General features: G+C 39.8%; 3 protein-coding genes across 3 annotated transcripts in view; 1 reads left to right on the top strand and 2 right to left on the bottom strand.

The window, feature by feature from the left end:
* Nucleotides 1-215: 215 nt before the first annotated feature.
* Nucleotides 216-3,392, bottom strand: glod4 (glyoxalase domain containing 4). Its single transcript, XM_079676871.1, has 9 exons — nt 3,246-3,392; nt 2,976-3,025; nt 2,747-2,867; nt 2,495-2,639; nt 1,913-2,049; nt 1,736-1,822; nt 1,529-1,642; nt 1,351-1,437; nt 216-1,240 (listed from the first exon to the last, which is right to left on the bottom strand). The coding sequence occupies exons 1-9, from the start codon at nt 3,333-3,335 to the stop codon at nt 1,175-1,177; spliced, it is 897 nt and encodes a 298-aa protein (XP_079532997.1). The 5' UTR covers nt 3,336-3,392; the 3' UTR covers nt 216-1,174.
* A 379-nt stretch (nt 3,393-3,771) lies between these two features.
* mrm3a (mitochondrial rRNA methyltransferase 3a) lies at nt 3,772-5,995 on the top strand. Its single transcript, XM_079674340.1, has 4 exons — nt 3,772-4,207; nt 4,681-4,925; nt 5,011-5,172; nt 5,278-5,995. Exons 1-4 carry the CDS (start codon nt 3,834-3,836, stop codon nt 5,823-5,825), a joined length of 1,329 nt encoding a protein of 442 aa, XP_079530466.1. The 5' UTR covers nt 3,772-3,833; the 3' UTR covers nt 5,826-5,995.
* Nucleotides 5,996-7,674: 1,679 nt separating this feature from the next.
* Nucleotides 7,675-15,861, bottom strand: part of nxn (nucleoredoxin) — a 51,490-nt gene continuing 43,303 nt past the window's right edge. Inside the window, exons 6-8 of the mRNA XM_079679379.1 lie at nt 15,519-15,698; nt 14,897-15,021; nt 7,675-8,747 (exon numbers count right to left, since the gene is read on the bottom strand). Of these exons, the coding sequence (XP_079535505.1) occupies nt 8,565-8,747; nt 14,897-15,021; nt 15,519-15,698 (488 nt within the window). The 3' untranslated portion in view covers nt 7,675-8,564. The remainder of the gene's footprint in view (nt 8,748-14,896; nt 15,022-15,518; nt 15,699-15,861) is intronic.

The following is a 15,861-nucleotide window of genomic DNA, read 5'->3' on the forward strand; positions in this document are numbered from 1 at the left end:
AAAAAACTGTGTATGCAAATATTAATCTTTAACTTATGCATTCAAACAAAAAGGTCACCTATTATTTTATATAACACACCCAAACAAATTCATACACACATAAAACAAAAACAGTCACAGTGGTGGAGTCTAATGTTTAGTCCATTTTGAAGGTACTGCTTTTCCATTATACTTATTTTAACATGTAGAGGCAAATATTTTATTCTTTACTCTACTACATGTATACGATAGCCTTTATTTTTAAGCACATTTAGATTATCACAAAAATAAATCAACACCGTCAATGGTAAGCTACACAGCTGTAAAAGTTCATTTTGAAATCAGATCCACCTTTACCAGGAGCAACATTAAAATAAAACACACATTAATGCATTATTATAAAAAAGCATTGTAATATATATTTCTGAAATTGCCCATTCTGCACAAGTACTTTTACTTTATGCACTTTAAATATATTGATGCCAATGCTTTTTTATTTAACATTATGAATGAGGACTTTGATTTGTTGTTTTGATTTGTGCTTCTATGCTGTGGTAGCCTATATCAATCAAGAGAAACACTTAAATATTGCTTCCAACACCCCACAGTCATAATCAAACTATTTTACGAAGGTGAAAAGTTAAAGAGACAACATTTATTTCAACATGATGACTGACATGATGTATCTTTACACATAAGTAATTTTAACACATGACTGAACTATTGCTACAACATGCTACAACATGACACAATTCAAATAGCAACAGTAAGGATATTTTATTACATCATGTTAATATTTATCATTTCAACTTGTGTTTCGATTGCACTGTAGATTTGTTCTAGATGACAATGCTTTTATCCATCTAACTTATGCACAGGAATCTTGCAGCCTAATAGTATTATACAATGGTTTTATGGAGGGTCGACAGGATCCTAACATTACCCCTATCTGTTCCTTATTGATAGAAACATTATTTTGAAAAATGTCCATCATAATGAACAAGTGGTCCTTTCACAAAGTGCTGCCAATGCAACTGTTCTGTATGGCATGCTTCCAGGTGAAAATTCATTGCATACTGCCAGCCTTAGGAATATTGAGTCGTCATAACAAGGAGATTTACACCAAAGGTGCCTTGTAAAGCACCTTATCATTATATGAACTGTTGAGAAATGAGTGGTGCAAAACCTCTTCATCTCATGCCGCAGCTTTCTGTTTGTTGTGTTTGGCAAACCACTCATCACTTTTATCTTCGGCCATAGCCTGAAAAAAAACAAGATTAAAAGTTGAAATAAAACCGACATAGTGAATATCAAACACATGGTGCATATTAAATCATATTAAAGAGAGTTTAATACTTGAGTAACACCAACCTTATCAAGCAATTCATTTCCTTTGGGGTCCACCATAGACAGTTGGCTAAAAGCTTCATCACCCACAAAGCAAATCTCATGACCATCCTAAAACAACAATTGTCCAGTTAAGTTTTTTTCATTTATAACAGAGTCTAATTTCACTTTAATTACAGCGCTAGATTTTTAATGCACTTACTGGGTCGGCCAAAATGACCACTTCTACTGTGGCCTTTCCAGGAGTGTCTAGGCTGACTAAGGGAGTGAGAATCTTCTGATTTTCCTTTTTCATCACAGCTTCAAGGCCAGGCAGCTGTGGAATGTAATAAAATGATTTATGATAAAAGATATTATTGTTTTTAATGTTATTAACAGCCAAGAATATATCCAGTAAATAATATTTTACTTGTTCACGTGGGCATGAAAATGCTATCCTTCCAAAAGCAGTTCCATGATCCACTGCCCCACTGTTATCATGAAGCTCCAGTTTACACTGCATCAAGATACAAAATAAAAAGTCTGAGTAAAAGAAAAATGTTCTAATTTATAAACTCAAAAAACATTTATTAAGTACTTGACTCACTTGACTGTCAGAAAATCCCATTAGCACAGTTTTCTTTTCCTCATTATTTTCCAGAACTTTCATTCCCACGAGCTTAGTCCAGTAGTGGGTCGATTTCTGGAGGTCTGATACTCCAAGACAAACCTTCTGCACGGGGTCTTAAAACAAATGTGCCTGCTGTTAAATACTGCATGAAGGACTTAGTTTTTAATATGGGTCGTTTGCATAGAAATCCCATTAGGAAATAATGACAGTGAAAAATGACATATTATAACATACTATAGACTAGAGGCTCCAATACAAAGCAATTATTTATCTGTATTTCAAAAATGTTTGCACCTGCAGATAATTATAATTTTTTCATTCAATGTTATTGTTTATTAATTAATCAATTAATTATTTACTCAATAAAATACAACATATATTTGGATTAGTTTAATTAGTTTTACCAGTAAAATAAAAAGGAATGAGTTTTGCTATACATAAATGTATAATGCTTTGCATTTGTGAAGCTGTGACACAAATGCAAAATTGGACTGTTTTAAACACTGGATTAACTGCAGGGATGACTCCTTGTCATCCCTGCAGACATGTGACACTCACCACTAGAAGGCTGCTCTTTGTCCACAAGGTAGAATGGATACCCTCCGGGGGCCTGGGTCAGATACAGAGCCTCTCCCACCTCAGTGAGAGGCCATCCCAGGCGTTTAGCATTGCTTACAGCCTGGCTCGACTGCAAAGTGAGTCCCTGAAGTAAACACATATGTGTCAATATCCTTTTAGAAGACTGTCGTACTCAGTAAAACACAACATGGTGCTGTCCACTGTAGGTTTGGAAGATGAACTCTCACCCACCAGGAAGTCATTGCCAAGTTGATACTCTCCCACCCCATAATTGTATGTCAGTTCAGCAACAAAATGGTCATCTTCTGGACCAAAGCCCACCATTGTCTTGCTCCATTTGCCATCGTAGGGACTGTATAGACACAGGGGGAGAGGAGACGTCGATATAAGGACAATAACAGCTCTATACGTCTGTGTTATACAGCTTTGTAAGTTCAAAGTTCAAAGGTGTCATATTTACCCATTACACGTTGCTTTGCAGCCTTCCTCAAACTCTTCATGACGTAAAATCTGAAATGGAATAATAAGTATGAGAACACGTTTATTAAAAAGACTCTGGTTGTACCAAATATGCTCTATAAGTGGTTTTATATACACTTCATATGTATATAATGGAGTCTAGCTGGGGTTCACTCATGTGACAGAAGATGAATTAGCTAGCTACACATGTTGTACAACACAAAAGTTAATCAATGGCTTCTGGCTATAAAATAAACCTCAAAAAGAATACCTTCATGCCCAGAACATCTCGATAAAACGTGGCAGTTTTGGCCCTCTCACCAACTTTGAAAACAAAATGCAGCGCTCGTCTCAAAGCCATGTTTAGTGACAGGAGGATGTCTGTTGTGCCGATCGAGATTCAGGGAACGATTAGTCATCCTTGATGATCGATTATTCTGACATCGATGAGCGAAAAGTAAATATAAGTGAGAAAACAGCATTAAAGTCTTTAGACATCTATGTTTAATACTTTTGTTAATCATATAATAATTATTGTATCAATAATATCATTTTTATTTAATACAAATAATAGATATACTATATATATTTGCCCCCACCCCATACTCATTCATATGCTGAACAACAACAACTTTGACACTCCAAAATAGGAAATTAAAATATAAGAATACAAGATACAACATTAAAAAAAATGGAAAGTGTGTGTGTTAGCTACACAGGGTATCTTTTAACTCGAACTGAGGCACTAGAGATGAAGATTACATGTAGTATTGCCTTCACTCCAGAGGGAGGCGATAGGCGGCAGAGCTTGTGTTAGTGCAACGTTCTGTGAAACAAGAGAAGAAGACACGGGGCAAACATGGCTGCCTACATGAGAAGCATGATATGTCTTGTTTCCATTGAGCGAAACGTTTTTCGACACTCAAGGGGAAGTGGTGTTATTGTGGAAACCAAGCGGTATGTACGTGGACTGAGGAGGAACCCAGTCCGAGTGTTGTTCCCTGAAAACGAGGCGGATAAAGTCGTCAAGCCTCGGCCTCAGCCAGCGGGACGAGACGTCCACAGGGAGAAGGGGCAAAAATTCAAAGCTGCAATAAAGCACCCTGAAGAAGATTTTGTTAAAGCGAGGAGTAATGTGAAGGCGACTACAACACATGCCCATGTTACAGGTACAAAGGATCAAATTGATGGACTGCGCTTCGAGAGGGCTTTCCCTGGAGATAAAAGACTGGGGTAAGTTTTACAATAATGAAGTATTCAGATATTTTACTTTACTGAAATTAGCAATATTTACTGTGTAAAAAACTCTGTTGAGGTCCATCATTTAAAATCTAACTCAAGTAAAAATATAAATTAAAGTAAAAGTACTTATTTGCAAAACTGCTTTTTAGATATTGTTTTATCTAATATCAGAATTAAATTATGTTACTAGACTATACGTAGGCCTATAGATAGGGTGTATTTTGCTTAAAATAGAGTAACTTACTTTCCACCACTGCAATTAACAATACTGGCATTAAAGCTAAAGGTTATTTTTGTTTAATCATATTACTTTATCTTCTTTTTCAGTCTCAGATTAGGGTGTAACATAAATCCGTTTTGAAGTGCTCTATTTCTTTCCCAAATGGTATTAATGTTGACAATAACTCATTCACACTGCCTGTGATTGATCCTTGTCTCTCCATCTCCCCTTGAACCTCCTTCAGGAAGTTAGTTAGCATCACTCGTTCCAGGACGTTTCGGGAGCACCAAGGTAAAATCCTCCTGGAGGGCAGGCGTCTGATCTGTGACGCCCTGAATGCTGGAGCCAACCCACATATGGTGTTCTTCAGTACCGCAGACCGTCTCCGAGAGCTTCCCTTAGACAAGCTGAAAAGGGCCACGTTGGTCAAGGTCAAATTTGAGGACATCAAGATATGGTCTGACGTTGTGGCCCCACAAGGGGTTATTGGTGAGTGTCACATATTAAGACTTGTTTCATAATGAAGCACAGGTACAATGAGCCGTTTCTGACCTTTTTACTTTTTCTTCTGCAGCAATATTTGCTCGTCCAGACCCGTTACGGTTGAACTTTGCTAACAAAGGTGACTCGGTGCCATTATCCTTGATATGCGACAACATCCGAGACCCTGGTAACCTTGGCACAATGTTGCGATGTGCTGCTGCTGCTGGCTGCCATGATGTCCTCCTCACCAAAGGTATTGTTATTAAGTTAATATTCATACAAGTGAACTACACCCTTTGATAATGGCTTTTCTTCTTAAGTTGCGTTTTTAAAGTCTGTTACATTTTTCCACCACCAGGTTGTGTTGATGCTTGGGAGCCTAAGGTTCTGCGTGCAGCAATGGGCGCCCATTTCCGCCTTCCCATCTACCAGAGCTTGAGCTGGGACGATATGGAGAAGCACCTCCCGAAATCTGTGACTGTGCATGTGGCTGACAGCAGCTGCGGCGCTGACAGAAGTGAAGAAATAAAGGATTTACAAGTTAACGTGTCCCACAAGACGCTCAAAGCAGGAGACTATGGATGGGTCAGCACGAGGTCTAACCACAACAACGTGCGCTATAAGGAATACGATTCTGACACAGACTCAGATTGTGAGGAGGGGGCACAATCACTTCCCACAGTGGACTCAAAGCTGTACCATGAGAGCTGGGCTCAGAGTCCCACTGCTCTTGTGATAGGCGGAGAGACACATGGTCTGAGTGTAGATGCAGTACAGCTGGCTGAGAAAACTTCCGGTCACAGGCTCTTTATTCCTGTCGCTCCGGATATGGACAGCTTGAATTCAGCCATGGCTGCCAGTATCCTTTTGTTTGAAGGCAGGAAACAGCTGTTAAAACTCACCTAGGCACTTGGAAGGAACCAACATCTAAAGCCCAGCAGCAGTTTTCATGACCGCTCTAAATATCAGTGTGTTACATCTGGTCTCAATTTGTCCTTGTTACTACAGACTGAGTTGAATGATCTCATTTTACATCTTGTCCTGCTAATAAAAAACTGAATTTTGTATGCAATGAATATTATTTGTAATGAGTTTCTTTGTTGTCACATTTATTTTAGTTAACTGTGATAATTGTTCATGTTATTTTTGACTCCGGGATTTATTTTTCCAATATATAATGATCTGAAATTCTCATCTTGATAATTTTGTATGAAAAATGAAAGAAAGTTGAAATTCTCATTAGAATTTCTCATAACCCTCAAATGACCTTCTTAAACTAAAAATATGTGCAGTGTACTACTATAGACAAGAAAACGCATGTTTAATTTACAATAAGAAACATTTTTTGGCTAAAATAAAGATTGGCATTAGAAAAAGTTATTGACTCTCCTGGTCTTCCCAAAAAAAAGTCAAACTAGTACCCCACCCTTTTCTTTCACTTCCGACCGTTATATTTTCAATATACAGTAGTTCCTAAATGCCTTAAATAGATAGAAGCACTTGACGAATATATAATCTAGGGTTGCTGTCGGATAATCCAAAAATCAGCTCCTAAATTCTAACCCTATCGTCTATTCCTTGACCTCTGAGTGAAACGTCACGGGGTTAAAGGATAGTGGATAGGAGAATGCAAAAGGACTTGGAGACTGCGGTACTTTAGAGAATCCGACTGCACTTTCACTATCCAACGTGTTTATGATGCGCCAGCGGACGTCATGCGTCTGCTGTTCTTATTATACATCCATGGTCTGCTGCTGTGGGGAAACTATGGAAACTACAGTTTTCTATACAGCGGACTACAACATGGATGTAGGCTATAATAAGAACGAGGGACTACTGTAAACTCATCTAGAGACATGCTGTTTTATGCTTTATGAACATGGACAGAGAAATATATTCTTCATGACCAAAGTTGGAATTGAAATAAAAAAGGAAAGTGAAACGTATGCTCGTCACCCTCTCCCTCCGGTCCACATTAATACAAATGATCCCAATACGTATGATTGTATGAAAAGATCTTAAAATAAATACAAATGTATTTATTATAAACGTTAGTCCTTTACATCTATCACTGTGTATATCACCATTCAAACATAGTGATATAAAGACTGTGAAATGTTGACTTTATTTGATCATTTCAGTAAAAACATTCATATTTCTCTTTTTGATTATAATACTGATGAACGTTCAAAACAAAGCACTTTGGCAACTTACCACATAAGTTTTAAAATGCTTAATAAGCACCGTAACTTTCATGATATCATTTCTCGTTCATAATCAGTTGTTTCCGCGTGAACAGCCGACTGTTGTGTGAAGGCAAATGCTGCGGCTGCAAGGCATTGTGTGGCAGCATTTTCTCCTCTCCTTTCGTCAAGGGAGTTCCAGTGGTTCCTAAGCTAAAGGAGGTTATAAAGGAAGTTTGAAACCTCCTTTCCTATCATCTAGACTCTAGAGAATCGAAAGGCTCTTATAATGGCTGCCACTGAGGGACTTCCGGGTCATTCCACTCCGTTAGGAAGGTTCCTAAACTAAATGGACTATTCAACTTCAGCCTAGATTTAGAAAGTAAAATACAGTCTTATCTTTTATATCTGCTGCCACATTGTCTATGCAAATATGCAGAAGACACTACACTTTAATCCCAAGTCTGCGCATTAACAAATGATCTGTCAGCCATAATAAATAGAACATTTGCATTGAGCCCAAACATCTTATTAAAATACTTCTGACAAAAATGTTGATTCATTGCAATATATGCATTTTAAATATCCAAGAGCTAACTTTATTGATGGAAGTTAAAAGGAGCAGAACTTTGAGCTTGCCAGTGACATTTAATGGGTGTGAGAAGTCATGACTGAAGTAAAAGAATACAGGGATTTATATATTCAACATTTTTCCAATGCCATTTCTGTGCCTTCAGAAATAACCTGGCCTTTTCATCAGGGGATATTCACAGAAAATCCTCATAATGACTTTGAGATGAGAGCCACCATTAACAACTGGCAAGAGAGGACTTTCGCTCACAGCACACACAACAAGACACAGGGGTTTAAACACTTCAGTCATTGGTCTGTTACAAGCAAGTAGAATGTGATCATTACTGTATGTGCACCTGTTTTTTTTGTTTAAATAGGCTACATCCAACTGAGGTTCAGCACATTTGCACTACTAGTGAATTACGACTGTAAAAATGCATTTTATTCTTTCTCAACATCATTCAGAAACCTAAAGCAGCAAGGATCTCGCAGACAAAACAGAAAGCACACAATCAGCTGAATAAGTAGGTCCACTGGGTAATTCTCTGGTTTTGTCTAGAGTACAGAAATGCTATTGGGTGAAAAAAAAGAAAAAATACGTGTTCTTCGGCCAAAAAACAACAACAGAATCTCCATATATATTATTGTAGGGACTATCATCAATGCAAGGCACCACAGGAGAAAGAGAGGACTCGATGAAAAGAGGAACATGTCTAAAAAAAAGTTGTTAAAATGTCAGTAAAAATTGAGACATCTCTCTAACAGTCTGACAAAGTCAGGGGGGAAGTGGGAGAGATAGTGGGAGGGTGAGGGGGAGTAGCAACAGGTCAGGGTTCGATGATGGAGTGAGTCCCATATAGTAGGTCCGATTTACACTTAGTCTTCCTCTTTAGATGGGCTCTGGTTTGAGCTTTTCAGCCAGGAAGTCGTTGACAAACTGCTCCACTTCGGCCGGCGTGATCTCCTCCACGTCGCGAACATACTTGGCCCGGGCCGACATGTCCAGGATGGTGAGCAGAGGGGCTGCTTCTGGGAGGTTGGTGTAGTCCCGCAGGGAGTCACTCATGTCATCCTGTGGTGAAAGAGGGGAAAACTGATTAGGTGTGTGAGCACATGGTGTTACAGTAGAACATTCATCACATGCATTTTTGGATTACTGGGAACAGGCCTTAACTAAAGCTTCTGTTTTAGGAAACTTAAATTATCTTGTTGGAAAGTCAAAAGTAGGGATGACTGCCGTTTTTCTCTGACAATACCCTGGCAAAAGTTATGTCTACTTTAAATATGGTAAAGCGGTTCAAAAAAAGGTTCAACACAAAATAGCTCGGCTCTGAAAATATAACTTTTTTCCCCACAGCTTTCCTCATAAAGTTGTTTAAAGAACTCAGTATTATCTTCTATGGCTTGCTCAAAATGTTTAAAATGGTTTGCAAATATGATTGGAGACCCAACACAACATTGGAAAATGATAAGGACAGCTGGATTCTAGTGCCGAGAAGTTCATAAAAAAAGGAAAGATGTGCAGGAATTCAGCCTTTTTCTTTTCTATGATATCATTTTCTTAAACACCAATCAACTAGGTGCCAAGGAGATGTTTTTTTTTTTAAGGGGTTGCGGGTAAAACAAATTAAGCTGGGAACCACTGGTTTAGACTGCCATCTTCATCTACAGCATGAACAAACTACAGTGTGTTGGTGACTGGTTGCAGTATAAGTGGGGTTGGGCTTCTATATTTGCCCTCATCTCATAATCCTTTCACACTCACATTGAATTTTAATGACTTTGACAAACAAGCAGGTCAAACACTGGATAGGATCTTTGAGAGGAGAAACATTCCTCCACTGCTCGTCATTCCAGACTTGCCTTTGTCTGAGGAAACTAGGACAGCCCCCATTGCTCAAACAATGCCAAGTACAAATTACCCCGTAAAATTCAAAAGTGCCGCACACAATGTTTATTAATGGCCTCTTCTTGAAAGAGAAAATGAAACTCTCTCTCGTCTTCCTGCAGGGAGCCGACCCTGAGGGGCCTCAGTGTTGGTGCTTAGTCACACATCCTGCAGTTTGGGAAGACAGGAAGGAACCAGGTGGGGGTCCAACAACATCTGTCAGTTTTCAAAAACTCACTCAGGTCAGATATAAATCTCATCACAGCGTTTGAATGGCACATGTGGGCAGGTCAGCGAGAGGTGCAGAGTTGTGAAGGAATATGTTACAAAAATACTGCTGCTGGGTTTTGAGGGGATATTTCTTTGCAGTTATTTTGAAAGGGCTTTACTCTTGTTCTGCCTGAGGCTTGATGTCACCTTTCACACTTTAACAAATCAGGATTGCAACCCCCTTTTGTCAGAGTTAACATAATGAATAACCAGAAGGCAGCCAGGGACTTTCACACAAGCTTGAAAGGGCCATTAATTATGGAACTGAATATGAAATCACACACTTATGTAAGTCAGCTCTAGTTTCAGTTGGGTGTGCTTCTGGAATTCCTACCTTGAAAGAGTTATATTATTCCTGTAAAATGTGCTTTAAATCAAAAGGATTTATTGTGTTATGTTTTGAAGGGTCACACAGTTCCCTTGTTAGAAGTGCAAACTATCATTCTCTTTAACTCATGACAGCATGACATGATTTCCCCTCAGCTTAGCTGGCTGGCTGGCTCAGAGGGAGACTCACAAAAGATTAAAGTTTCATCAGTTTCATATGGAAAAGATTATGTTGAAAATTCAGAACTAACAAGATAGGGCCAGAGGGTGGCACTGCAACAAAGAGTTGGACTTCTCAATACTGGTACTGATTTATGTGCCAATGTGAGTTTTGTCAAAACAAAGTCAAAGATGAAGCAACTTTGGATGGATTTCCAGCTACATTAAACGCTCAAGCATTCTCTGCTCACTTTCAGGCCTCTTTGTTATGTCTTCCCTGTTATCAGAAGATCCGCAGCTATTCTTGCTCAATGGATCAAAAAACCCAATCATCCCTCAGACTTCTCCTTGAATAGCTCTGCTGAGCTGCTACCTAAAAAGGATAAGTATGCCAAGATGAAGTTTGTGACATCGTCTTCGCAAAACTGCTAACAGATGTAACAGATGAGTTGCAGTGTGGTATTTTGTCTTAGGCAGCTAACTTCCTCTGAATGGAACCCATTTTCTTCTATTGCAAATCACCTTAGATTGTCCACTTGATTCCCACAGATGTAAGCTGTCAACAAAGTGCAATATTGTCAAAATACTGGTTGATTTTCCTACTAAAAATACAGGCTTTGCATTGTCTGCTTTCTTGCAGGCCTACAAAGTGTAGATTATATATCATCTGGGCTCTGTGTAAAGAAGCCACAAACAGGGAAATTCCACAATCTGTCACTGTGGCCTTTCCAGGCTCGCCGATATGAGGAGATGTAATCTCTGAATCGGTCTTGGCCTTCCTAGGAAGACATGCATCTTCTTTTGTGTGCCTTCTCTGCTTGTGTAAACTGCTTCTAGTGAGGGGCAGCCATACCAGAGCCCCCCCCCCCCGCCCTCTGAAGCTCAGCTCAGAACAAAAAAGACAAAAGGGCCTCTCTGCTGCAGCCCGGACACACAGCTGTGATAAGGCTCAGCGTGTGTGTACGCTGTGGAACCTGCTGGGCCGTGTCAGGATTATTCCGATTATTGATGCACTGTGGCATTTCACAGGCGATGACCAGCTGATAAGGCCTGAACTGGTAATGATGAACAAACCTCCCCACTGGCCTCTGAGCAGAGGCTGCGTCCTTCTCAAAGTCTTAAGATAAAGTCATTATTGGGAAATCTTTGGTTTTCCCAAGATCAATTGCTCATCAGTTTATGTTAGTAAAAGCAAAAACATCTTTGCCTGGTGGAATAAACTGGAGAATCACTTTAAAACTTCAGCTCAAGACAAAAACAAAATGATGAATGCACAAACAATGTATTTGACCCTACATGAAGGAAACAGCTGCAGTCCGCTTTATCTAATTACTATAACTCAGTTTTAAATATTTAGACTTTGTGGATAGTGGAATACAATGATTAATTGAGCTTTAGTGCTAACAGTCACACTTTTATGTTTTTGTCTTTTGAGCAAAGAAACAATTAAACATTCAATGTGTTTTTAATAAAGATTATTGAAAGTCTACATGACACTGTTGCAGCTCTGGGGAGCTTTATTTTAGCTCATTGCTAACGTCTGCTTTCATGCTCACAGTGACAATGTTAACATGCTGACGTTTAGCAGGTGTAATGTTTACCTTGTTCACCACCTTAGTTTATCATGAGTAGGCTAACATTAGCTAAAAACTGGACACTCCTCTGTTCTTTGGTCTTAAAATTATTCAACATTTGGCCTGATGATGGCGCTAGATCACACATTACTTTATCACTGACTCATGCTTTGGGGGGCAACACAAATCATTCTAAAATAATTAATAGGTGTTAAAAATGTTTACTCAGAATCCCAAATGCAATTCTTCACCGGTTATTTCCTTGATCATTTGATCAATCGTTTGGTAGGATCCTATAACCAATCATCACATATCTTTTTTTATTTGCCCAATAGTCAAAAACCCTAAAAATATTTTAATTGGAAAAAAGGTGCACATTTTCTACCAAACGCTGGATTAAAGAAGGAATGGATCAATTCATTTTCAAAACTGTTATTTTGGTCAATATGAATCAAGCTCTTACCAATTGAAGCATATCAATTGAATAGATGAATCAACGCTGCATGCAGAGTATATCCTTATGTGATTTGATAATACCACTAAAGTTCATTGTGTATGCCAATACTCAGCAGAAATGAGAGAACAAAATATCTTTTACTCTGCTTTAATAAAATCTGTATACTACTCTGTCATCTGTTTTTTTCAGAATGGTAAGAAGATCTGTGTCATTCTGCTCAGCCCAGTCTCCCCTTGAAAGACTGCCAACATACTGCTGTCTCATGGACACAGAAAACCCAGCAGCTGGCCTGGCAAGGAGCCTGTGACTACCAGGGCCAACCCGAGCCAAGGTGCAGCCGTCTGAGCCCAGAGCATGGAAGCTACACTCACTGAACGCCTGAAACAGGAAGTGAAATCTGACTGCGAATCCAATCTGGAAGTGAAACCTGGTGATTTCAAAGCCAGTTGAGCAAGAGCCAGGAAATGATACCAGCACTGCATGAAGGTATACATATCTGGAAAAAAAGGCCAACTTAAGAATTCGAAATCCCTTCAAGCTCAAGTGCAACAATGTGACTTTGTGTTAGGTCAAATAAATATTGGCATACAGACAATGTCCTAGTCACACTATCACGTCACCTCCCGTCTTTCTGGGAGCTTTTCTTGTTCAGTGTTCGTATGTCAGTGACATTTCAAGGCTGATGAGTGGCCTTCGACAGACACACAGGGTCAGACAGTTAGCACATGTGCAAGCCCCACGGCAGAGAAACCTGAGCCTGATCTCGGCGTGTGACATGAGAAACGTCGTTCTCCCAGATCGCCGGGTAGAGAGGAACGGGAGCTAGAGGGCAGAGAGCAGGGGAGCAGGGGAGAGGGAGCTAATCTGGTCATTCTGTCTGCTGCTGCTGCTGCTGCTGCTGCTAACTCCACCAGCTCTGGAGAGGTCGAGACAGAACAACACAAGATAACCAGAGTTATGAAAACCTCAGGGATTGCCGCACAAGGGCGGACGTGGGGGAAAAACAAATAGATGGAAGGATTATTTGGACGGGTGTAGTGTAAGCTGGCTGCTGGCACGCTCTGGGTCTACCCGTCATGATAAAGGCACTAAGTTGAATTTTAGGTCATGGATAGTTGTGACTCTTGCCGTTTCAAGACGCTCGAAGAGGGGCCTCTAATGCTTTCATTGCAACAATAACAAGGGGTTGGCTGCGGATCCAAACAACGGACATACAATAAGTGATAAGAACCGGATGGCTGAATTGGAGGGGCCAAATAATGGCTGACTTTAGCATATTACAGAAATATTGTAACTGGTGTAGTACATATATAATTTTCAACTGTGTGGAGTCCCGATCAGTGCATATCTTGCTTACAAATAACAAAAGTTAATGTGGCTAAATGTTATATTTTAGTATCATCAATGAATCCTATAAGTGCTTGAAAAGCGTTAATCACTATGTCAAACCAACAACCCTCAAACCCAAACTGAAACCTGAAATGTTTTTAGCTGATCGTTTAAGCTTTTGTAGCCCGCACCTTCAATGTTCGGTACACTCTCAATACTTCCAATTAAACCCAAAAAAAGCTATAAAAGTGTACTCTACCTGCTGAGCACTTAACAGCAGACAAACAATTTAGCAACATGACGGCCAACAAAGATTTAGCAGCTTGAGAGCCAGATATATCCCTTAGGAGTTGGTAAAGTCCAGAGACAGCTTCAAACACAACTTCAAATTAATTGTCCACCAGAAAGCAATAAAAAGATTATTTTAACACTTTTAAGTATTTCCTTGGGTTATAATTCTTAAAGAATCTTAAACATATTTGGTGCTAATGAGATTTTGTTGGCCCGGGCCAGTGGAGGAATGTTTCTCCTCTCAAAGATCCTATCCAGTGTTTGACTTGCTTGTTTGTCAAAGTCATTAAAATGCAATGTGAGCGTGAAAGGATTATGAGATTAGGGCAAATATAGAAGCCCAACCCCACTTATACTGCAACCAGTCACCGACACACTGTAGTTTGTTCATGCTGTAGATGAAGATGGCAGTTTAAACCAGTGGTTCCAAGCTTAATTTGCTTTACCTGCAACCCCTTAAAAAAAAATCTGAATATTAGCTGCTCAAAGTATCAATCTCAATAAATCAACAACTTTATTAATCCCGCAAGAGGCAATTGGTTATGAGCAGCTTATGTCATGTACACAGGCAGGAACATACAGGAAGAAAACACACAGATACACCCGGGAGCAGAGATGTGGATCATTCCAATTTACACGATAAGTAGTTCATAGCATCACAATAATAAATAAATAAATAATCAAGTTAAAAAGACTTTCAAGAATTCAAAAGTTTGATTGCTGAGGGGATGGATGAATGATTTTAAAAAGCGATTTGTCTTAAGAGCAGGTACACTGTATGCCCTATCGTGAGTAAAGCACATCAGTAAGTAAAGCACAAAACATGCACATAGATTACCGAGTAGTACGATGCGTGTCATCCAAGAATTGACCCGACTTTAGCTTTGCAAGTTTGTGTGAAATGGCATTTTAGTGGCTTATCTCACCTCTCCAGCCACAAAGAACAGGAGCGGCATTTCCTCCTCCTTGGCTTTGTACTTGGCCATAATCTTCTCCGCTATTGGCTGAATCAGCTCCTTGGCTGGCTCCAGTTCACCTTCCTCCTCCGCGTCTGAACGAACCAGAAAAGAGACACAGAAAGAAGTTGAAAGTCTGGAAAAAAAAGCCACCTGGGAGAAGAAAAATGCATGGGAAGCAAGGAAGTGGAGATGACTGGTGGACAGATAAGTGAGGACATTAAAGAAAGTGTGGTCTTTTGTCTTGTTTTGTAATCCAGTTATACCGCAAGAGGCCAGGGTTGTCTTATATTTTGAGGATCATCACTGTCAAACTGGCTTTTAGTCCATTTCAGTCCGTGTACATTTTAATATCATTCTGAAAGCTCTTGCTATTCCTTTCTTTGTACATTCTGTATTTGCATATATATAGATAAAAGATAAATACTAAATCATTTCCCAAAGACCTTTGGACCTATCAACGCTTCAAGCATTTTCCACAGTGTCTGACATTCAATATGGTCCACATAAATGCCACTCCATTCAAGCACACGGAGCTCCTGTGCCCCATGTGGAGCTGCAGAGGCTTCATCAAATATGGCCGTCCACTCACCCACAAACAGGACGAGGCAGGGCCCCTCGTGCAGCTGCACGGCGTTGGACTCGCTGAGTTCCAGCACAGGGCGAGGGTGCCATGGAAAGAGCCGGCACTCTGGGTCGTTCAGCACCTCCACACGGCCCTGTCGCGAGATCATGTGACCCTCTGTGTCCAGCAGAATCAGTGTGGGAATACCTGGTGTGGAAGGAAGAGGAGGAGAAGGTGGTTGGAAAAGGAAAGCAGGAAACGAGCAACAGCGTGGGAGGTGATTAGGGTAATTTTGGTAAGTGTTTGCTTCATGACGCAGACTGCTCCCTCTCCCGCTGTGATTTTCTTTGTTGTATGGATGTTTTTTTAC

Source organism: Notothenia rossii (assembly GCF_949606895.1).
Source record: "Notothenia rossii genome assembly, chromosome: 4".
Lineage (NCBI taxonomy): Eukaryota > Metazoa > Chordata > Actinopteri > Perciformes > Nototheniidae > Notothenia > Notothenia rossii.